This window comes from Hylobates moloch, unplaced genomic scaffold, assembly GCF_009828535.3.
Source record: "Hylobates moloch isolate HMO894 unplaced genomic scaffold, HMol_V3 SCAFFOLD_13, whole genome shotgun sequence".
In the NCBI taxonomy this organism is placed as follows: domain Eukaryota; kingdom Metazoa; phylum Chordata; class Mammalia; order Primates; family Hylobatidae; genus Hylobates; species Hylobates moloch.
In genome coordinates, this window is record NW_026652288.1 from 92,582,619 (window position 1) to 92,606,251 (window position 23,633).

The following is a 23,633-nucleotide window of genomic DNA, read 5'->3' on the forward strand; positions in this document are numbered from 1 at the left end:
TGAGAAAATGACAACCTGAGAAAGCAATATAGATACAGGAAAATCTAGACTCTAAGTAACTTAGCATGACATTGAACTAAACTGGTAAGTATAAAACAGAGGCAAGAGTTTCATTTTTCTGAATCTGTAAATATGAAAGATCAGGATGCACAGCAGTTAAGAATGAAAGGAAACGGAACTAAGTTAAATGCCTTTATGGCAGTATATTTTGAAAACACCTCAGGCACTGCAGCCAGATTGCCTAGGTTCAAATTTTGTCTCTATACTTACTTTGTTATCTAGACAAGTTTCTTAAGCTTTCCATGCTTCAGAGAAAAGTGCCTGGCATACAGTCAGCACTATATTACCTATTATCATTCCATCCTTAGGATCTAGAACCAGAAATACCATTTGACCCAGCAATCCCATTACTGGGCATATACCCAAAGGATTATAAATCACTCTACTATAAAGACGCATGCACATGTATGTTTATTGCAGCACTGTTCACAACAGACTTGGAACCAGTTTTTTAATGTCTTAATAAAGAATTCCGGGTCAGGCGTGGTGGCTCATGCCTGTAATCCCAGCAATTTGGGAGGCCGAGGCAGGCAGATCACCTGAGGTCAGGAATTCAAGACCAGCCTGGCCAACATGGTGAAACCCTGTCTCTACTAAAAACACAAAAATTAGCCAGGCATAGTGGCACACGCCTGTAATCCCAGCTACACGGGAGGCTGAGGCAGAAGAATCGCTTGAACCCGGGAGGTAGAGGTTGTGGTGAGCTATCACGCCATTGCACTCCAGCCTGGGCAAAAAGAGCAAACCTCTGTCTCTTATGTTCACCTTGCCTTGTCTTTGCCTGTCCATTTTCTTCCAAGCTTGGCTTCCACTTGAGCCCAGAAGAGACAGGCCCCAATCATGCCTCTGGGTCTTTGGAGATATGTGCCATTTGAGTTCTCTCAGGCTGACACTGGCTCTCCAGAACCCCTAACCTTGACATTTTCACCAGCTTTCCCTGAACACTGTTAACTATCTGTATCTGCAGCCTGAACCCGGGACACTTACATCAGTCATTGTTCAACCCTTGTTCTAGGAAGGCTTGACCACACAGGCAGGTCTTTGAGCTTAGACTCTTGACTCACCAAATGGTGAGCCCCTTTGTTTTACCTCTGTTTGAAGGCCAGATGCCAAATGCCTTGAGCTCTATAAACCAGGTCCAGCAGCTTCCCTAAGTTCTAGTGTCGCTCCCCAGATGATAAAAGCTGGCTTCTCTTTCTGAAGAGCCTTGACAAGCTCTCACAAGAAATAAATGTCTGCTGGTTTCCTTAATACCCAAAAGCTTTCTCCTTCCTTAATCCTGAGAAACCTTTTTTCCTCTTATGATTTCCAAAGTCGAAACTCTCTTGATTTACTGCTTCAGAAAAATTATCCTCCTTTTCTTGAATTCTGGAAATATAAACACTCTTTCCAGAAGTTTCCAAAGCCACTACAGTTTTTCTTGACACTCACTAAAACTTACTAGCTTGCTGTGCCTGGTTTTCATTAACACCCTAGGATATAGAGCCCTAGAAGAACCTTTTGGCTCAATTAAAACCACCAATCACCCCCAAGGAACCAACAAAAGGAGTATCATATTATTATCTACAGAAGTTCTGAAAAGATAAAATTACCAAAATAATCAAGACTTTAGCATCACACCATGAAAAAAACAATTTAGATGCAGGATATATAAGGAACCAAGAATCCTACATATATCAGGAATGTCTATATTACTTAACAAATTTTTTTCATGTTAGGAAAAAGAAGGCTAAAGTAAAATCTATTGTTCTTAGGAGAACAAAAACAGACTAAGCTATTATTAATATTTGAGAAGTATGTTTTATGGAATTCTGGTTTATACCAGTGCTTCTCAAACTATCCATAGTAAAAGAACAGTTATAAGCTTACATGTTTGAAAAATATAGTAGGCATGTCATAGCAATGCCAAAATGCTTTAAAAGTTTCCAAACATTTACTCTGAATGAACATTTACTCATGGGTCAGCAACAGCCATAAATCCGCACTTTACTTGGATCATTCTAGGCCGTCTCCTTGGCTCTTCATTCCCAACTCTGCCTTAGCTCATTTCATCTTGCCTAGTATCTGCCCTGATCTAAAACCGAATGATGGCCTGGCCCACAATGCTGTGGCCTTAGGTAGACCATGAGGCTTTGACCTTGAGGTGATGTGGTTGTGAGCAAGCCCCTGTGACACAATCTCACCTGCTGGCTGCCCGGGCCTAAGGGGAAGTGAATCTGAGTCCCTAAAGTGCCAAAAAAAAAAAGCTACATCATCAAATGTGGCATCACTTTTTACCTCCCATCTTCCTGTCCTCATTGCAACCACCAAGAACTGAACCCTGCCCAAAATGACACCTGTTTTAGGAGGCCAGAAGGTAGTAACCTATTCTCAAGACTGTTTTGTTGTTGTTGTTTGTAATTATAGATTCAGGTGGTACATGTGAATGTTTGCTACATGGGTATTTTGCATAATGCTGGGGTTTGGGCTTCTGGTGAACCCATCACTCAAACATTGAACATGGTACCATTTAGGTAGTTTTTCAGCCCTCACCTCCCTCCCATCAAGACTGATCTTTTTTTTTTTTTTTTTTTAAGATGGAGTGTCCGGGCTGGAATGCAGTGGTGTGATCTTGGCTCACTGCAACCTCTGCCTCCCAGGCTCAAGCGATTCTCCTGCCTCATCCTCCTGAGTACCAGGGACTACAGGCACCTGGCACCACGCCCAGCTAATTTTTGTATTTTTAGTAGAGACACGGTTTCACCGTGTTGGCCAGGCTGGTCTCGAACTCCTGACTTCAGGTGATCCACTTGCCTTGGCCTGCCAAAGTGCTGGGACTACAGGCTTGAGCCACCGCACCCAGCCAAGGCTGATCTTTAACAGAAAAAATATTCTCACTCTAAGCTGCCACTCCACCAAGTCAGTTCCTGTGATCATCTCAGTAACAGGATGTTCCACTTGCAGCCTTGTATTCATCTCCATGAAATAGAAATTATGTTTTGAGTCCATAATAAACTCCACAGTCCCTAAAAGGTAAAAAACAATGGTCATATTCAATAGTGTATAATCAGTAGCAACCCAAAATCTTCCATGATGCATCACATCAAGTTTTACCGCTGCCTTCATTCAATGGTAACACTTTGCATTTCATGAAGAAAACATCTCGCATTTGCAGCAGCATATGAATCTTAGTCAAAAATAGAGAGCTGCATGAAATTTGGCAACGGAAAAGTATATTTGGGGTTGTGAGCAAATGGTAAGCCCAAATTATGAATCCGTTTCAGCTTGTAACAGTGAGAACAAGGGTGGACCACATGTTACTGCCTCAGAGCACCAAGATCCTGGGAGCCTCACACCATGACATCCCATCTCACTCTAACCCCATGGAGAAAAAGAAAACTTTTTTTTCCCTGATTGTGGGCTCGTAGGAATTTCCTTTCAAAGTCCTTTTGCTGGTAACCCATTGAAAGATTGTTTGGCAACTAAACCTTATGTTAATATCTACTGGCATTCTATTAAGCTCTAAAAAATTTCCCCTAACTTTATTAAGGTTTAATTTTAGACAACAAACTGTAACTATTTTAAGTGTAGGCATGTGATTTAGCAATTGAATACAATCATAGAACCATAATGAAACTACAGAACATTTCCATCATCCAAAAAGTTCCCTTGTTCCCATTTGGAATCAGTCCCTTCACTAAACCCTGGGATCCAGGAAACCACCAATCTGCTTTCTGTCACTATAGTTTTTCTAGAATTTTATATAAATGAAATCATATAGTTTGTAGTCTTGTGTGTTTCTGTGTTTGTGTGTTTTTCTCTTAGCTTAAAGTGAATACAATGTAAAATTGTTTTTAAAAGCGTGGTCACAACCCATTAGTGGATTTTAAAATCAATTTTTTTTTTTTTTTTAAGACGGAATTTCACTCTGTCATCCAGGCTGGGGTGCAATGGTGCGATCTTGGCTCACTGCAACCTCTGCCTCCCGGGTTCAAGAGATTCTTCCACCTCAGCCTGCTGAGTAGATGGGACCACAGGCGCACACCACTATGTCCGGCTAATTTTTTGTATTTTTAGTAGAGACAAGGTTTCACCATGTTGGCCAGGCTGGTCTCGAACTCCTGACCTCAAGTGATCAGCCTGCCTCAGCCTCCCAAAGTGCTGAGATTACAGGTGTGAGCCACTGTGCCCAGCTTAAAATCAATTTGAAAATCAATCTGATCTGGCATCTAAGGAGCTTAGAAGCTGCCACTTTGTCCTATCAAGTAAAAAGCTGAACAAGCTGAAAATCAACAATTTTTAAATCTGTCAGAGAAATCAGATCACAGGGCAAGCTGCTTGTCCACAGAACCAGAGAGACAGACAACTGACAGGCAGATACAGAGATGCCATGAGGAGAAGCCTGAGCTGTAATTGACAAATTCCTGGTAGCTCAGTGTGGACAACTCTGAGAGTTAAAAACTCCAAGGCGACCCAGTTACAGGAGAACCTCACACTTTTGTGAGTTTTACCTCCAGGAGCTCTACCAGGTCTTCACAGTGAATATCAGAGAAAAATCCTCCCATGCTTCCAGCTCAGAAGAAGGGAAGAAACCACTTTGAAATACACCAAAACATTCAAGGTTTACCCTTGAGAAAAACTATTTTATCAGAGCCTAAATGATTGGGATTTTATCGGAGCCTAACCTCACTGGGGGAGGAGAAATACCCAACTCCAGCCTTTGCCAGACATCCTGTCCAACCTAAGGGGTTGGGGAGGACAAAACAAAAACATACCGGGAAGCACTGGTGAAGTTCACACACCACGGGCACAGGCTCAGCAAGACTGAGATCTGATCATGGGACAATAGAACATGCCCCCTCCAGCCTTATCACATTGCAAAAGGCCTATTTAGCAAAATTCTCTTTTACCCAGTACACCATGTCCATCTTTCAACAAAAAATTACAAGGCATACTAAAAGGCAAAAAACACAATTTGAAGAGATTGAAAAAGCATCAGGTATGGCAGGAATGTTAGAATTATCAGACACAGAAATTCTAAACTGTGATTAACAGGCTAAGGGCTTTAATGAAAAAAGTAGACGACATGCAAGAACAGATGGATAACGTAAGCAGAGAGGTGAAAATTCTAAGAAAGAATAAAAAGGAAATGCTAGAATTGAAAAAAAAACCATAACCCTAATAGAAATGAAGCATGCTTTGATGGGCTCATTAGTACGTTGGGTATGGCGGGGAAGGAACCTCTGAACTTGAGGATATGACAACAGAAACTTCCAACTCTGAAAAACAGTGAGATAAAAACCTTAAACAGAACAATATCTAGCACTGTAAGACAACTACAAAAGGTATTAACTACGCAGAATGAGAATACCAGAAGGAGAAGAAAGGAAGGAACAGAAGTAATATTTGAAACAATAATAACATATTACTGCATACTGTAGGCAACTGTAACACAGTGGTAAGTATTTGTATATCTACAAATATCTAAACCTAAAGAAAGTAATGCATTGTACTGTGATGTTAGAGTTGCCACAATGTCACTAGACAGGAATTTTTCAGCTGCATTTTAATCTTATGGAACCATTGTTATACTTAACAAAATGGTGTTATGCAGCATATGACTGTACTTGATATGCTAAAAAAGGAGAGGAAACTAGATCATATAAGATGCTCAATTAAAACCATGAAAGGCAGAAAAAGTCTGAAAGATAAAAAATAAGAACAAACAAGGGGAATAAATACAAAACTAATAAATATGGTAAATATTAAAGTATATTAATAATCACTTTAAATGTTGATGTCTAAATACACCAATTAAAAGATAGAGGTTGTTGGAGTAGATTAAAAAAAGACAAATATATGTTATCTACAAGAAATCCACTTTAAATATAAAGACTTACAGATTTAAAGTAAAAACAGACAAAGATAGAATATGCTAACACCAAAGAAAGTACGAGTAGCCATCTTAATTTTAGAGCAAACTTCAGAGCAGGGAAAGTTATCAGGGATAAGGAGGGGCATTAAACAATGATAAAGGGGTAGACATAACAATTTTTAACATTCATGTACCTAACAACAGAGCATAAAACATATGTAGCAAAAAAGAATTGTAAGGAGAAATAGATTAATTCACTATTACAGTTGGAGACTTTAACACCCATCTGTTATTAAACAGACATGGATGATCCAGCAGGCAGAAAATCACTAAAGACATAGTTGAACTCAACAGCACCATCAATCAACTGGATACAACTGTCATCTATAGACTATTTCATCCAACAACAGCAGAACACATTCTCAAGCTAGAAAGGAATATTCAATAGGATAGACCACATTCTGGACCATAAACCAAATCTTAACAAATTTAAAAGAATAGAAATCATAACAGTGTCTGCTCTTAGAATATAACAGAATTAAACTAGAAATCACTAACAGAAGGATATGTGGAAAATTCTAAGATATTTGGATATTAAACAACACACTTCTAAATGACACCTGAATCAATAAAGAAATTTCAAGAAAAAATTTAAAATACTTTGAACTAAATAAAAATACAACTTTCAAAATTTGTAGAATGCATCAAAAGCAGTGCTTAGTGGGAAATTTAAAGCATTGAATGTATATGTTAGAAAAGAAAATACCAAAATCAATAATCTAAGCTTATATTTTAATTAATGAGAAGAGAACAGCAAATTAAATCCAAAGTAAGCAGAAGAAATAATAAAAATTAAGGCAAAAATTAATGAAATTGAAAATGGAAAATCAACAGAAAAAATCACCAAAACCCAAACCAGTTCCTTGAAAAGATCAATAAAATCAATAACCTTGGCCACGGCGGGCGGATCATGAGGTCAAGAGATCAAGACTATCCTGGCCAAGATGGTGAAACCTGTCTCTACTAAAAATACAAAAATTAGCTTGTTGTGGTGGCATGCACCCGTAGTTCCCAGCTACTCGGGAGGCTGAGGCAGGAGAATTGCTTCAACCCAGGAGGTGGAGGTTGCAGTGAGCCAAGATCTCGCCATTGCACTCCAGCCTGGTGACAGAGTGAGACTCAGTTTCAAAAAAAAAAAAGAAACAAAACCACAATAACCTTTAGCCAGGTTAACTAAGAAAAGAAGAGAGAAAACACAAATTGCTAGTAATGGAACAAAAAGAGGTCTATTACTACCGGTCCCATGGACATTAAAATGATAATAAAGAAATATTATGAATAATTCTATGCCCACAAATTTGATAACCTAGATGAAATGAACCAATTCCTTCAAAGACACAATCTGTCAAAACTTATACAAGAAAGAGAGAACCTAGGGCCAGGTGCGGCAGCTCATGTGTGTAATCCCAACACTTTGGGAGGCCAAGGTGGGAAGACTGCCTGAGCTCAGGGATTTGAGACCAGCCTTGACAATACAGGGGGATCCTGTCTCTACTAAAAATTTAAAAATTAGCTGAGTGTTGTGGTACATGCCTGTAGTCCCAGCTACTTGGGAGGCTGAGGTGGGAAGATCACTTGAGTCCAGAAAGTGGAGGTTGCAGTGAGCACAGGCCAGGCATGGTGCCTCACGCCTGTAATCCCAGCACTTTAGCAGGCCATAGCAGGAGGATCCCTTGAGGCCAAGAGTCTAAGGCCAGCCTGGGCAATATGAGACCCTGTCTCTATAACATTAAATTTAAAAAAAGATAAATAATCTGAATAGCTATATTTATTAAAGAGATTGAATCAATAATTAATAACCTTCCAAAACAGAAAGCACAAGGCCAGCTGAGTATAACCTAGACAAGCTTGAGTATGGTGGTGACTTTTTATATACAAGACCAAAGGCATGATCTACAAATAATTGATACACTGGACTTTATTAAAACTTAAAACTTCTGCTCTGTGAAAAGGAAAGTTGGCCAGGCGTGGTGGCTCACGCCTGTAATTCCAGCACTTTGGGAGGCCGAGGCGGGCGGATCACCTGAGGTCAGGAGTTCGAGATCAGCCTGGCTAATGCGGTGAAACCCCGTCTCTACTGACAATGCAAAACAGTAGCCGGGTGTGTGATGGCGTGTGCCTATAATCCCAGCTACTCAGGGGGCTGGGACAGGAGAATCACTTGAACATGGGAGGCGGAGGTTGCAGTGAGCCGAGATCACACCATTGCATTCCAGCCTGGGAGACAGAGTGAGATTCTGTCTCAAAAAAAAAAAGAAAAGAAAAAGAAAAAAAGAAAGGAAAAGTCAAGAGAAGTGAAGACAAGCCTCAGACTGACAGTATTTGCAAAGGCACATCTGATAAAGAACTGTCACTCAAAATATACAAAGAACTCTTAAAACTCAACAATAGGAAAACAAACAACCTGATTAAAAAATGGGCAAAAGACCTGAACAGACACTTCATCAAAGAAGATATAAAGATGGCAAGTATGCATATGAAAAGATGTTCAGGCCGGGCGCGGTGGCTCAAGCCTGTAATCCCAGCACTTTGGGAGGCCGAGGTGGGCAGATTATGAGGTCAGGAGATCGAGACCATCCTGGCTAACACGGTGAAACCCCGTCTCTACTAAAAATACAAAAAATTAGCCGGGCGTGGTGGCAGGCGCCTGTAGTCCCAGCTACTCGGGAGGCTGAGGCAGGAGAATGGCATGAACCCGGGGGGCGGAGCTTGCAGTGAGCCGAGATCGTGCCACTGCACTCCAGCCTGGGGGACAGAGCAAGACTCCATCTCAAAAAAAAAAAAAAAAAAGAAAAGAAAAGATGTTCAACACTGTATGTCATTAGGGAAGTGCAAATTAAAACAATGAGATACCAAATGGTCTGAATCCAAAACACTGACATCACCAAAAGCTGGAGAGGATTTGGAGCAACAGGAAACCTCTTTTGTTGCTGACAGGAATGCAAAATAGTACAGTCACTTTAGAAGAGAATTTGTTGGTTTCTTCCAAAACTAAATATTCTCTTACCATGTGACCCAGTGGCACGCTCCTTAGTATTCACCCAAACAAACTAAAAAATTATGTCCATACAAAAGCCTGTTTGTTTTCAGGGTGTTTATAGCAGCTTTATTAATAATTGCCAAAACTTGGAAGCAACCAAGATGTCCTTCAGTAGCTGAATAGATAATAAACTCTGGGACATCGAGACAATGAAATATTATTCAGCATAAAAAAGAAATGAGCTATCAAGCCATGAAAAGACATGGAGGAAACTTAAATGCATATTATAAAGAAGCCAATCAGAAAAGGCTACATGCTGTATGATTCCAGCTATATGACATTCTTGAAAAGGCAAAACTATGGAGGCAGTAAAAATATGAGTGGCTGCTGGGGTTTAGGTGGAATGAAGGGATGAACAGACAGAGCACAGAGGATATTTAGGGCACTGAAACTATTCTATACCATAGTACAATGGTGGATACATATCATTACACATTTGTCAAAACTCATAGAATGTACAACACCAAGAGTGAGCCCTAATGTAAACTACGGACTTGGGTGATAATGATGTGTCAATGTAGGGTCACTGACTGTAACAAACGTACCTCTCTGGTGCAGGGATATTGATACTGTGGGAGTTTGTGTGTTGGCGGGTGTCCGAGGGGGGGACGGGGGGGTATATGGGAATTCTCTGTACTTTTTGCTCAATTTTGCTGTAGGCTTAAAACTGCTCTAAAAGAGAAAGTTTATTAACTATAAAGAAGTAAAAAAATCAATCTAGTGATTTTAAAATAGAATACAAAATATCAAAACTCATATAATTAAGATAAGTAGTGTTTAATGAAACATTTGTTTCAAATATATACATATGTAAAAACAAACATTTACGTGTACATACTAAGTCTCAATATAACATGTATTTCTTACTGTGAATGTGGTCGAAACAGCTTGAAAGCGACTGATTTAAAAGTTGTTTCTCTTGCCTTCTAAAACATAAATTAATCATTGTTACGTCTCCTCCATTAGAAGTAAATCTTAACCTACCTGCTCCAACATAATTTACAGCTTTAGCAGCTCTGACTGCAGCTTCTCCCAGCTTTTTCCTTACTTCAGGTTTAATACCAGGCTATGAAAAAATATTTAAATAAATCTCCATTAGTAGCTTGCCTTACTAGAAATTCCATTAAAATTCAATTCAGTCAGGTGCCATGTAATGACGTTTCTCAGTCAACAACAGACCACATATACAACAATTGTCCCATAAGATTATAATGGAGCTGAAAAATCCCTATCACCTAGTGACACTGTAGCTGTCATAACGTCACAGCACAGTCATTACTCATGTGTTTTGTGGTATGGCTGGTGTAAACAAAATGACTTCACTGCCATTATACAAAAGTATAGCACAATCGGCCAGGTGTGGTGGCTCACGCCTGTAATCCCAGCACTTTGGGAGGCTGAGGCGGGCAGATCACCAGGTCAGATTGAGACCATCCTGGCTAACATGGTGAAACTCTGTCTCTACTAAAAATACAAAGAAAATTAGCCGGGCGTGGTGGCGGGCGCCTGTAGTCCCAGCTACTCAGGAGGCTGAGGCAGAAGAATGGCGTGAACCTGGGAGGTGGAGCTTGCAGTGAGCCGAGATCGCGCCACTGCACTCCAGCCTGGGCGACAGAGCGAGACTCCGTCTCAAAAAAAAAAAAAAAAGTACAGCACAATCATGTGCTGTATATAATACTTGATAATACAACTATGCTATTGTTTTTTTAATTTACTATACTATACAATTTTTATAGTTATTTTAAAGTGTATCCCTTTTACTTAAAAAAAAAAAAAGTTAACTGTAAAACAGCCTCAGACAGTTCCTTCAGGAGATATTTCAGAAGAAGGCATTGTTATCATAGAAGATGACAGCTCCATAGATGTTATTGACCTTGAAAACTTTTAGTGGGACAAGATGTAGAGAAAAGACAGTGACACTGATGATCCTGATTCTGTTTAGGTCTAGTCTAATGGGTGTGTTTGTGTCTTCATTTTTAACAGAAAAGGTTAAAAAGTTAAAACAGGCCAGGTGTGGTGGCTCACCCCTGTCATCCCAACACTTTGAGAGGCCAAGACGGGTGAAGCACTTGAGCCCAGGAGATTGATAGCAGCCTGGCAAGAATCAAACCATGGAGCAACATGGCGAGACCCTCTCTCTACAAAAATAAAAAAACAGGCCAGGTATGATAGCACACACCTATAGTTCCAGCCACTCAGGAGGCTGAGGTGGGAGGATCACTTAAGCCCAAGAGGTCAGGGGTCTAGTGAGCCATGTTCGTGCCACTGCACTCCAGCCTGGGTGACACAGCAAGACCCCATCTCAAAAAAATTTAATTTAATTTAAAAATTTAAAAATAGGGGCCAGGCATGGTGGCTCATGCCTGTAATCCCAGCACTTTGGGAGGCCGAGGTGGGTGGATCACGAAGTCAGGAGTTCGAGACCAGCCTGGCCAACATAGTGAAACCCCATCTCTACTAAAAATACAAAAATTAGCCGGGTGTGGTGGCAGGCGCCTGTAGTCCCAGCTACTCTGGAGGCTGAGGCAGGCGAATCACTTGAACCCAGGAGGTGGAGGCTACAGTGAGCCAAGACTGCACCACTGCACTCCAGCCTAGGCTACAGAGTGAGACTCTGTCTCAAAAAAAAAAAAAAAAAAAAATTAAGAAACAGGAAAAAGCTAATAGAATTAAGGCTATAAAGAATTTTTTTTTTTTTTTTTTTTGAGATGGAATCTCACTCTGTTGCCCAGGCTGGAGTGCAGTGGTATGATCTCAGCTCATTGCAACCTCTGCCTCCTGGGTTTTTTTAAGCAATTTTCCTGTCTCAGCCTCCCGAGTAGCTGGGATTACAGGCACCTGCCACCACACCCAGATAATTTTTATATTTTTAGTAAAGACAGGGTTTCAGCATGTTGGCCAGGCTGGTCTTGAACTCCTGATCTCAAGTGATCCGCCCGTTTCAGCCTCCCAAAGCCCTGGGATTACAGGTATGAGCCACCATACCCAGCCAAGAAGATTTTTTTTTTTTTTTTTGAGAGGAGTCTTGCTCTGTCGCCCAGGCTGGAGTACAGTGGCACGATCTTGGCTCACTGCAAGCTCTGCCTCCCAGGTTCACGCCATTCTTCTGCCTCAGCCTCCTGAGTAGCTGGGACTACAGGCGCTCACCACTATGCCCGGCTATTTTTTTTGTATTTTTAGTAGAGATGGAGTTTCACCGTGTTAGCCAGTATGGTCTCGATCTCCTGACCTCATGATTCGCCTGTCTCGGCCTCCCAAAGTGCTAGGATTACAGGCGTGAGCCACCGCACCCAGCCTAGAAAAAATATTTTTGTATGTCTGTATAACGTGTTTGTGTTTTAAGCTAAGTATTATTAAAAAAGAGTCAAAAAGTGAAAAAAAATTTAGAAGTTTATAAAGCAAAAAAGTTACAGTAAGCTGAGGCTAATTTATTAAATATATTTCTTATAAATTTAATTGACTGTAAGTGTACAGTGTTTACCAAGTGTACAGTGATGTACTAGGTCTTCACATTCACTCACTGTCCCACCCAGAGCAACTGAAAATCTTGCAGGCTCCATTCATGGTAAGTATTCCATACAGGTGTACCATTTTAATAATCTTTTATACTGTATTTTTGCTGTACCTTTTCTATGTTTATATATATTTAGATACACAAATACTTACCATTGTGTTACAACTGCCTACCGTTTTCGGTACAGTAACATGCTGTATATAGGTTTGTAGCCTAGGAGCAACGGGCTCTACCAGCAGCCTAGGTGTGTGGTAGGCTTTGCTATTTAGGTTTAAGTACACTCTATGATGTTCACATAATTACAAAATCACCTAAGGACACATTCCTCAGAATGTATTCCTATTGTTAAGCAATGCATGACTGTATTATATTTCCATGTATCAAATTCTGCATTAAAAAGGATAAAAAGCTGGCCGGGTGCAGTGGCTCACGCCTGTAATCCCAGCACTTTGGGAGGCTGAGGTGGGTGCATCACGAGGTCAGGAGTTCAACATCAGCCTGGCCAAGATTACAAAAAAAAAAAAAAAAATTAGCCGGGTGTGGTGGTGGGTGCCTATAATCTCAGCTACTTGGGAGGCTGAGGCAGAGAACTGCTTAAACCCATGAGGCGGAGGATGCAGTGAGCCAAGATAGCGCCACTGCGCTCCAGCCTGGGTGACAGAGTGAAATTCCATCTCAAAAAAAAAAAAAAAAAAAAAGGATAAACAGCTAATATTACATACTGCATCAAGAACTGTCCTATGCTAGTTTAACTGTCAATATACCAAAGTTTAATGATTCTGCTACTAATTTCTATGCATTGCAGATATTACTCAGCCTAATTACATATCTTTGTCCCTTGCATCTACATGACAGCTTTCATAACTATATGTCCACTTAAAATTATATGTTTCAGGCTGAGCACAGTGGCTCAGGCCTGTAATCCAAGTGCTTGGGAGGCTGAGGTTAAAGGATCACTTGAAGCCAGAGGTTTGAGACCAGCGTGGTCAACACGGTAAGACCCCATCTCTACAATAAACTAAAAAAAAAAATTAGCCAGGCATGGTGGCATCCGCTTGTAGCCCCAAATACTCTGGAGGCTGAGGGGAGGATTGCTTGAGCCCAGGAGTTGGAGACTGCAATGAGTTATGATCACGCCACTGCACTCCAGCCTGGATGACAAAGCAAGACCCTGTCTCAAAAAAACAAAACAAAACAAAACTATACGTATCAATATGGTAACTTTCAACAATCCTTATTTTGTTTCAGGATGATAAGCAATCTGAGTGATGTGCCTAATGACTATCTTAAAATAATGGGAAACCCTGAGATTCCAAGTTAATAAGAAAGGTACATAAAAATAAATGTATGTCAAGAAGTAAAGTTTTTAACTTTTTAAAAACAGTGCTATACAGATATAAATTTAAGTAATCACCACTTGAAAATAAGGCTTTACTGCAATTTCTATTGACATTTAATATGTCAATATTCATGGCATAACATATTCTGGTATAATATATAATGGTATAATATATTCTACAACATAAGTTAAATATATTCTGCAACATAAATTAAAATTTGAATATGGTATAAGAATAATGTATTGATTAACCAGAAACCTCTGATCCCTGACTTTTTGGAAATAAATATATATTGAAAAAAACATCTATATAACATTGAACAAGAACCCATGGCAGTAGCAACCTCCACAGAAATGTAAATCCAAAAATAGGTAGTCCTAGTAGTAGGCTTTGACCCAGATAATCACCTAACCCAATCAAGAGTAAGGCTCAAAGAGATGCCAACAAATAATGCTAAGGGAGCAACAGCTGCCAAACGAGAGACTCTCTCTTCTCTCTGATATAACCAGTAAGGCAGGAAAATCTCTCACATATTTTAACAACATCTGAAATGGTAATCAAATAAGCCTTCTCCACAAAAAATACATTCAATTAACCAGATCACTCCATTCCAGTAATTAATTCTAGTTCATTATAATTTTCTGTTTTTTTGTTTGAGACGGAGTTTTGCTCTTGTTGCCCAGGCTGGAGTGCAATGGCGTGATCTCGGCTCACCACAACCTCTGCCTCCCAGGTTCAAGCAATTCTCCTGCCTCAGCCTTCCCAAGTAGCTGGGATTATAGGCATGTGCCACCAAGCCCGGCTAATTTTGCATTTTTAGTAGAGATGGGGGCGGGTTTCTCTATGTGGGTCAGGCTGGTCTTGAACTCCCGACCTCAGGTGATCTGCCCACGTCAGCCTCCCAAAGTGCTGGGATTACAGGCGTGAGCCACCGCGCTCGGCCATTCGTTACAATTTAAAATGTGCATTGAAACCTCACTAGACAGCTTTTTGCTGTAAATTAGATAGGTGAATCAGAGTAGATTTTCCCGTATTTTATCCAGAAGGAACAAGACCCTGTTGTGTCTACCCCCAGAACATCAATCTCCTCCTCATCCCCAATACCGCAGGAGGTCTTTTCATTACACTGCTATTAGGAAACAGTTGTCCAGCAGGAGTTTGAGGGGTGAGAGACACCAGATTCACACATTTCTGATGTGAAAATCAGAGTAAGATTCACATTATAGAGAAGCTTACAAATTTCTTTCCAAGGTCCTTACCGCTGGGGCCTCCTCAATGATCTTCTGATGTCGCCTCTGCACACTACAGTCTCTTTCAAACAAGTACACGGCATTGCCATGGTGATCACCAAACACCTGGACTTCTACATGCCTATATAAAAGCAAACACATATGTTAATATATTTGTTAGGGGTGATAAATATCACATTCGTTAAGCTAAAGTGTTAGGCACAATCACCAGGATTTCTCCATTTTTATTTTCTTTAAGTAAGATCTGATATTTTGACCTCAAATTAGAGGTTATGGACTTAGAAAAAGAACCACGGGCCAAATGAGATGGCTCACGCCTGTAATTCCAGCACTTCGGGTGCCAAGGCAGGCAGAATGCTTGAGCCCAGGAGTTCAAGACGAGCCTGGACAACATGGTGAAACCCCAATCTCTACAAAAAATACTGGCCAGGCATAGTAGCACATGCCTGTAGTCCCAGCTACTCAGGAGGCTGAGGCGGGAGGATCACCTGAGCCCAGAAGGTTGTGGCTGCAGTGAGCTGAGATTGTGCCACGGCATTCCGACCTGGGTGACAGAGTGAGAGACGCTGTCAATACAAAGAAACTATAATCTCGTAAAACTCAATGAAAATGTTACCATTTGTAGGATGAATGTTAAAGAGAAAAAATCTTTCTACATAAAATGGCAAATAAGAAAAGACATTTCTCCAACCTGAAGGAGAATGAATGAATGAATGAATGAATAAATAAATATTTTTAAAAGACAGAAAATAGAGACTAAAGTAGGGATATGTAACAAAAAGAACAAACTGTCAAAGAAAAGACTGATAAATTTGACTACATCAAAATTACAAATTATAGTCACTTCATATACTGTCAAAAGACCAATGAAAAATTTTTTATGACTTTTTGTTTTTAAGCAACTCTTACAGTTAGATTTTATGAATACAGAAGACTGAAATTAAAATGGCTCATCCAGAAAAGTTTAATATATTAAATTAATATGGACCAATAGTATCTTAGAAATACATGAACAATAAATCATAATAAAACCCAAAAAAGGGCCGGGCACAGTGCCTCACACTTATAAATCCCAGCACGTTGGGAGGCCAAGGCAGGAGGACTGCTTGAACCCAGGAATTCAAGACCAGCCTGGGCAACATAGTGAGACTCTGCTTCTAAAAAAAAATTTTTTTTTATAAATTAGCCAGGCATGGTGGTGTATGCCTGTAGTCCTAGCCACTCAGGAGGCTCAGGCAGGAGGATTCCTCAAGTCCAGGAATTCAAGGTGGCAGTGAGCTACGATTGAGCCACTGCATTCCAGCATGGCTGATAAAGTCAGACCCCATCTCTAAGGAAAAAAAACAACAACCAACAAAGGTACTTACATGTTGATTATAAAATAGTAAAATTATGACAAATCATATTAAGAGTGAATGCATATAACCTTTGTGGAAATAAGGCTAATATGGACTATTTGGTGAACATGAAATTCTTCTCGGTAGGTTTGTGATATGGTCAAACTGTAGTTCACTTCACCTATTCAGCACCATAATACACCATAATACAGAAGTGATCAGCAAATATGTTTTCCTGTTGATTTTTTAAAATAAAAACTGTCAAACACAGAAGGGACAAAAAAAGCCAGGAAGTCTTATAAATGTATTGCTTCAGTACAATAGTTCAGTTCTATTCTTGTTTACTTCATGAAGTATTTTATTTAACCACTTCAAAGAATTTGTCTTCTTGCTGGGCACGGTTGGTGCACACCTGTAATCCCAGCACTTTGGGAAGCCAAGGCAGGCAGATCACCTGAGGCCAGGAGTTCGAGACCAGATGGGCAACATGGTGAAATCCTGTCTCTACTAAAATTACAAAAATTAGCCAGGTGTGGTGGCACATACCTGTAATCCCAGCTAATCAGGAGGCTGAGAGGCATGAGAATCACCTGAACCTGGGAGGTGGAGGCTGCAGTGGGCCGACATCGTGCCACTGAACTCCAGCCTGGGTGACAGAGTGAAACTCCATCTCAAAAATAAAAAGAATTTATCTTCTTGATATATCATCTTTTCTGAATGTTCCCATTTTGAATTTTCCAATCTGTCCAATACATTCTTCTTAATAAAATTCTTGGAGCTGATTTTTTCTTTATAGATTTCTTGCCTTGTTGACTTTTCTTCTTTATCCATAAGCTATGTAATCACCAAATACATTGTTGCCATTATTTTAAACAACTATCTGTTAAATCAATTCAGAATAGGAAAATATTCCTATGTTAGAATAGGAAAATATTTTACTTCCACCTATTCCTTCTCTAATTCTTTTCTATTCTTTATGTAGAACCAAGTTTCTGACCTAAAACATTTTATTTCACTCTAAAGAACATCTACTAATATGACCTGCAAGACAGGTCTACTGGTGACAAATTCTCTTAATTTCTGTTTGTCTAAGAAAGTCTTTATTTTTCCTTCATACTTGAAGCATAATTTCACTGGATACAGAAGGCTAGGTTAGTAGTTTTTCTCTGAACACTTTACATCTTACTCCACTCTCTTCTTGCATGGTTTCTGATAAGATTTCTTGTCTTTATTCCTCTAGTATTTTCCTTCCTTGTGTCTTCTTTCGGTATTTTCTATTTGTCTTTCTTTTCCTGCATTTGAAGATGATGTGCATAGGTGTATATATTTTGGTATTTATTCTTCTTGGTGTCCTCTGAGCTTCCTAGTTCTGTAGTTTTGCATCTGTCATTAATTTCGGAAAATTCTTGGCCATTACTACTTCAAATATCTCTCCTGCTGCTTTGTAATTCTTGTGGTATTCAAATAATGTGTTACATCCTTTTAAATTGTCCCACAGTTCTTGGATATTCTGTTCTTTTTTCTCTCATTTTTATTTCTCCTTGCATTTCCATTTGGGAAAGTTCAATTTATCTATGTTCAGGATCACTGATTTTTTTGTTGTTGTTGTTCACAAATTTGTATTTATTTGTCCCATCATAGTTGTACGAAATCTTTGTGGCCTTGCATAATCCACAACGGAAAGTTGAGGTCTGATTGGCACATTCTGAACCATACCTTTTACATAACAATATTTTAGGAAAAAGAGATACTTAAGAACAGAGGGGTAGATAAGTGAAATAATTACAGTATTTTCTTATTGCTAAGTATAGGAAGCAGACAGAAGTCAGAAGAAAGCCATTGACATAACACAAATCAGCTATTTTGCTACATGACTGAAATGCTTTTTCATTGTTTTTTCCATGTTTTCCAGTATGTTTGCAAATATGCTTATAGTTTTTTTTTTATTATACTTTAAGTTCTAGGGTACATGTGCACAATGTGCAGGTTTGTTACATATGTATACATGTGCCACGTTGGTGTGCTGCACCCATTAACTCGTCATTTACATTAGGTATATCTCCTAATGCTATCCCTCCTCACTCCCCCCACCCCACGACAGGCCCTGGTGTGTGATGTTCCCCTTCCTGTGTCCAAGTGTTCTCATTGTTCAATTCTCACCTATGAGTGAGAACATGCGGTGTTTGGTTTTTTGTCCTTGCGATAGTTTGCTGAGAATGATGGTTTCCAGCTTCATCCATGTCCGTACAAAGGACATAAACTCATCCTTTTTTATGGCTGCATAGTATTCCCTGGTGTATATGTGCCACATTTTCTTAATCCAGTCTATCGCTGATGGACATCTGGGTTGGTTCCAAGTCTTTGCTACTGAGGGTCACTGATTCTTTTTGTAGCTGTGTCTAATTCACTAATGAGCCCAACAAAGGCATTCTTCATTTCTACTACAGTTTTTTATTTCTAGCATTTTCTTTTGATTCATTTTCAGTGTTCCCGTCTCTCTGCCTGCGTTATGCATCTGTTCTTGCATGTTGTCTATTTGTTCCGTTAGAGCTCTTAATATATTAATCAGTTACTTTAAATTCCTTATCTGATAATTCCTAAATTTGTATCGTATCAGTCTAGTACTGCTCACTTTGTTTTAGTCTGTTTTTTTTTTCTTGCCTTTTAGCATGCTTTGTAATTGTTTATTAAATGTAGAATATGATGTATTAGGTAATAGGATCTGAGGTAAACAGTCTTTTAAAGTGAAGCCTTAGGTTAATCTGGCTAGAAAGTAGGCTGTGTTTAATATCTGCAGTAGCTGTAGGTGCCAGAAGTTTCTGTTTCCTTGTGCCCTTGTCGTGTTTTGTTTTTAATACCAGTGTCTCTGGTTTCCCTAAGAACTCCTTCTTACATAGTTACAGCTCCTCCATTTGTAATCCATTGTTATTACATGGGAGTCTTGAAGACATGTGTCTTAGTCTTTTTGTACTGCCGTAACAAAATAACTTAAATTGTGTAACTTATAAACAACAGAAAATTATTTCCTACAGTTTTCAGGCTGAGAAATCCAGGATCAAGGTACTGGCAAATTCAGTGTCTGGTGAGGGCCCGTTCCTCATAGATGGCACCATGTTGCTGTGTCCTCACATGGAGGAAGAGGGAAGGGGCAAATAGGTTCCTCAAGCTCTTTTATTGGGGGAACTAATTCCATTCATCAGGACAGAGCACTCAGGACCTAATAACCTACCAAAGGCCCCACCTCTTAATACTTGGGGATAGCGGGTTAGGTTTCAACATGTAAATTTTGGAGGGATACAAACATTTAGACCATTGTAACATGGTGATAGGGTAAGGGGGAGGGAAAGCATTCTATAAACTTGTGATTAAATCTCAAGTCTTTTAGTGGTCCTGTGTTTGTGCTACGAAGTGTTTCTAAGTTGTTTTTTTTTTTTTTCCCCTCCCCTTAGGTGAAATGGGAAGACTAAAGGGGGTTGTGGTTGGCTAACTACCTTCCCCCTGAACAAAAAAGGTTCTGGCAACATCTCCCTTGGAGTTAGGATTTCTTCTGTTAGGGAGAATAGAATGTTCTGGATCTCTTTCAAATTGATTACTCTTCCCCTCCCACTGCTGTAAAACATGAGGGATTTTTTTCTTGGATTTTTACTGTGGGAACTTGGTGAGGTTCTTGGAGGCAAAACCCATGAAAGTGGGAGGTCCCTCTAAGACTGGGCCCCAAGGAGTTTCTCACTTGCACACTGGCCCACACTTAGCCTCAGCCATTTTTCAAAATTCCCATATAAGTGTTAGGGCTCCAGCAGCTTCTGCTCCAGGTAAACTGATCTGGCTGTGACTCACTATACTTGCATGCTTGTCCAGATTTTAGAGTGAAGGCTTGCCCCATGGCCTCAATTCTCTGATGGTTCTAAAGCCACTGACTTTCATTTTGTTTAGCCTTTTTCTTGCTTTTTGGATATGACTGATGACTTTCAAGCTCTTTACATGTTGGAGCTGAAGTGTTTGTTTTTCTAATTCCAATTGTAAAGTTCTACCATGATATGGTTTGGCTGTGCCCCCACGCAAATCTCTTCTTGAATTGCAGCTCCCATAATCCCCATGTGTGGTGGGAGGGACCCAGCGGGAGGTAACTGAATCATGGGGGCAGGTTTTTCCCGTGCTGTTCTTGTGATGGTAAGTCTCACGAGATCTGATGGTTTTATAAAGGGCAGTTCCCCTGCACAGGCTCTCTTGCTTGCTGTCATGTAAGACATGCCTTTGCTCCTCCTTCACCTCCTGCCATGATTGTGAGGCTTCCCCTGCCATGTGGAACTGTGAGTCCATTAAACCTCTTTGCTTTATAAATTACCCAGTCGCAGGTATGTCTTTATTAACAGCATGAGAACAGACTAACACATACCACTTCTGACTCTCCCTCATCTTTTAGCTGCTCCAGGTAAGAGGAAACACTACAGCAGGGATTCCAGGTTATGAAGGGAATGTGTGGGGGCCACATCAAGAGCATGGAGCAATTCTTGTCTGAGGTTTTTTTTTTTTTGAGATGGAGTCTCGCTCTGTCACTCAGGCTGAAGTGCAGTGGTGCGATCTCGGCTCACTGCAACCTCCACCTTCCAGGTTCAAGCGATTCTCCTGCCTCAGTCTCCCAAGTAGCTGGGACTACAGGCGTACACCACCATACCTGGCTAATTTTTTGTATTTCAGTAGAGACAGGGTTTCACCGTGTTGCCCAGGCTGGTCTCGAACTCCTGAGCTCAGGCAATCTGCCCCCCTCGGCCTCCCAAAGTGCTGGGATTACAGGTGTGAGCCACTGTGCCCAGCCTTGTCTGAGGTCTTAGAAGTTGGAAATACTTTTCCTTTGGCTGCTCATAAGGGAAGTTCAATGAAGATCTGTGTTCTGTTATGATTTCTGTAGTCATTACATCACTCTTATTTACCTTTTTCTGATTGACCCTTTTCTGTGCAGCTTTATCTAACTTAGAGTTTCTGGAGCATAGTGTCTAGAAGTGTCTGAGAACCAGGAGATGCATCAAATCCCAGCTGCCCTAATTCAGCCACTGCCAGAGTACAGCCAGAGAGACAGACAGTTGCAGCTGAGTCCTATCATGAGTGCCTTGATATTTTCTAAGAGTCCTAACATTTTCATTTTCCTATTTACATTTTTTTTTTAAGGCGGAGTCTTGCTCTGTTGCCCAGGCTGTAGTGCAGTGGTGTGATCTCGGCTCACTGCAAGCTCCGCCTCCTGGGTTCACGTCATTCTCCTGCCTCAGCCTCCTGAGTATCTGGGACTACAGGCGTCCACCACCACACCCGGCTAATTTTTTGTATTTTTAGTAGAGACAGGGTTTCACTGTGTTAGCCAGGATGGTCTTGATCTCCTGACCTCATGATCCGCCCACCTCAGCTTCCCAAAGTGCTGTGATTACAGGCGTGAGCCACTGTGCCTGGCCCCTATTTACATTTTTCATCCATCTAGAATATGTATTATATATGAACTGAGGAAGAAATCTGATTTGTTTTTTCTTCCAAGATAGTATACTTTAAAGGTGGTTTCTTATCCCAGTCTTTCAGATACACTAAACAGTTCTGATAAGATTTGTGAAATATCTTGATATCGACTCTTCTCAGTTATCAGCACCATTATGACAATCTTCTGGCACTCCGTTAGTTCAACAGGTAATTATTTAGCAGCACATAAAGAATACACAGTATGATTATCAGGATATTTAAATGTTATTACTAGAGGCTGTTCTCTCTATGGAGTAGCCATTCTTTGTTCCTTTACTTTCTTAATAAACCTGCTTTCACTTTACTGTATGAACTCGACCTGAATTCTTTCTTGTGTGAGATCCAAGAATCCTCTCTTGCGGTCTGGATCAGGACCCCCGTCCAGTAACATCTTTCTGGTGACCACAGAATGGACAATACTAAGGAAATCCCGACCCAAAGGCTAACTTTGGGTAAGCAGTGGGGTCTGGTAACGTCTTTCTGATGAACCACGGAAGGGATGATACTGAGGAGACCCTCCAACCCAAAGACTGCAGCACTGATTGGCCAACTTTGGGTAAGTGGGATGCATATACCCGGGTAAAGGATGGGATTGGGTTACAGGCCCAACTTGGTGGAGTTAAAGTCTCTCCTAAGACAGAGTGGGTTAAAGGCCCCTCTCAATAAAAGGCAGGGATGCTTGACTGAACTTGGGTTTGAAGCCCAACTTAGGAAGGTTAGATTCCTTCCTAAGATTTAGGGGATCCTCTCAGTAAAATCCCTCTCGGCTAAGAATGGGTTTGGCACTACGGATATTAACTGCTTTTCTGTTTGAATTAATCGCCTTGCACTCTTTGCTGGTGGTGGTCGATGATAGGATTAGGCACGTACAGGATGGTGGGATATGGGGAGCTTTTACCTCCCTAAAAGGAGAAACCTGACAGCTGATGGGACTGCTTGAAAAGATTTTTTTTTTTTAATTCCAAGTGATAACTCTGTATTCCTACAAGTGGTATATATCGTAAATATTAAAATGATCATTGTTTTTAGTTGGTAGACATCCACAAGTAGGAAAATTTGCGAGGTCCGAGAGGGACTGCAGGAAACACCTCCCTTCCTGGCTTCCCTCGCTCCAGGAGACGCTTGGGGTGCACCCGTTTGACGCCAGGAAGCTCCGTAAAAGCTCCCGGGATGGGCAGAAGCCCCGCGCCCCTGCCTGCACCCCGCGCGCCTGCTCCTGGCACACCACCAGCGCGGGCCAGGCGCTCAAGTGCAGCACCCGTGGGCTGCGCGCCAGCTCCCAGGTTCGCCGGCTGCGTATGCCTCCTGCGCGTTGCCGAAGTCCACTGCGGGAACCGGCGGCCGCACTGCCTCGGCAAACCCACATCCTGGCACGGCCGCTGGGCCCGTGGCAGGCTGCTCGCGGGCGGCCAGCGCCGTGGACAGCGGGGCGAAGCGGGGAACGTAGGGGCGCAGCACGGGCAGGACACGCCTCAGAGCCAGGGTGGACAAAAGATCCCTTCTTAACTGACAAGTGCCCACCTGAACTTTTTATTTAGTGTCGGTTGCAATGGGCGGTCTTTCTCTGGCCTCTCTGAGCACCTTGCTTTCCCCATCCTGCCACGAAGCAATGCTTTTCTCCCTTCCCTTCCCTTTCTCTGTGCAAACTGGTTGAATGAATGGCAAAAATCACTGTT

General features: G+C 41.0%; 1 protein-coding gene across 5 annotated transcripts in view; it reads right to left on the reverse strand.

Moving 5' to 3' along the window:
• The window catches only part of MCCC1 (methylcrotonyl-CoA carboxylase subunit 1), a 90,156-nt gene that overhangs the window by 34,077 nt on the left and 32,446 nt on the right, over positions 1–23,633 (reverse strand). For all 5 annotated transcript variants that reach the window (XM_032171714.2, XM_032171716.2, XM_058426440.1 and 2 more), the window contains 3 exons: positions 15,128–15,239; positions 9,999–10,080; positions 2,938–3,065 (listed from right to left, as the gene is read on the reverse strand). In XM_032171714.2, the coding sequence (XP_032027605.1) occupies positions 2,938–3,065; positions 9,999–10,080; positions 15,128–15,239 (322 nt within the window). The remainder of the gene's footprint in view (positions 1–2,937; positions 3,066–9,998; positions 10,081–15,127; positions 15,240–23,633) is intronic.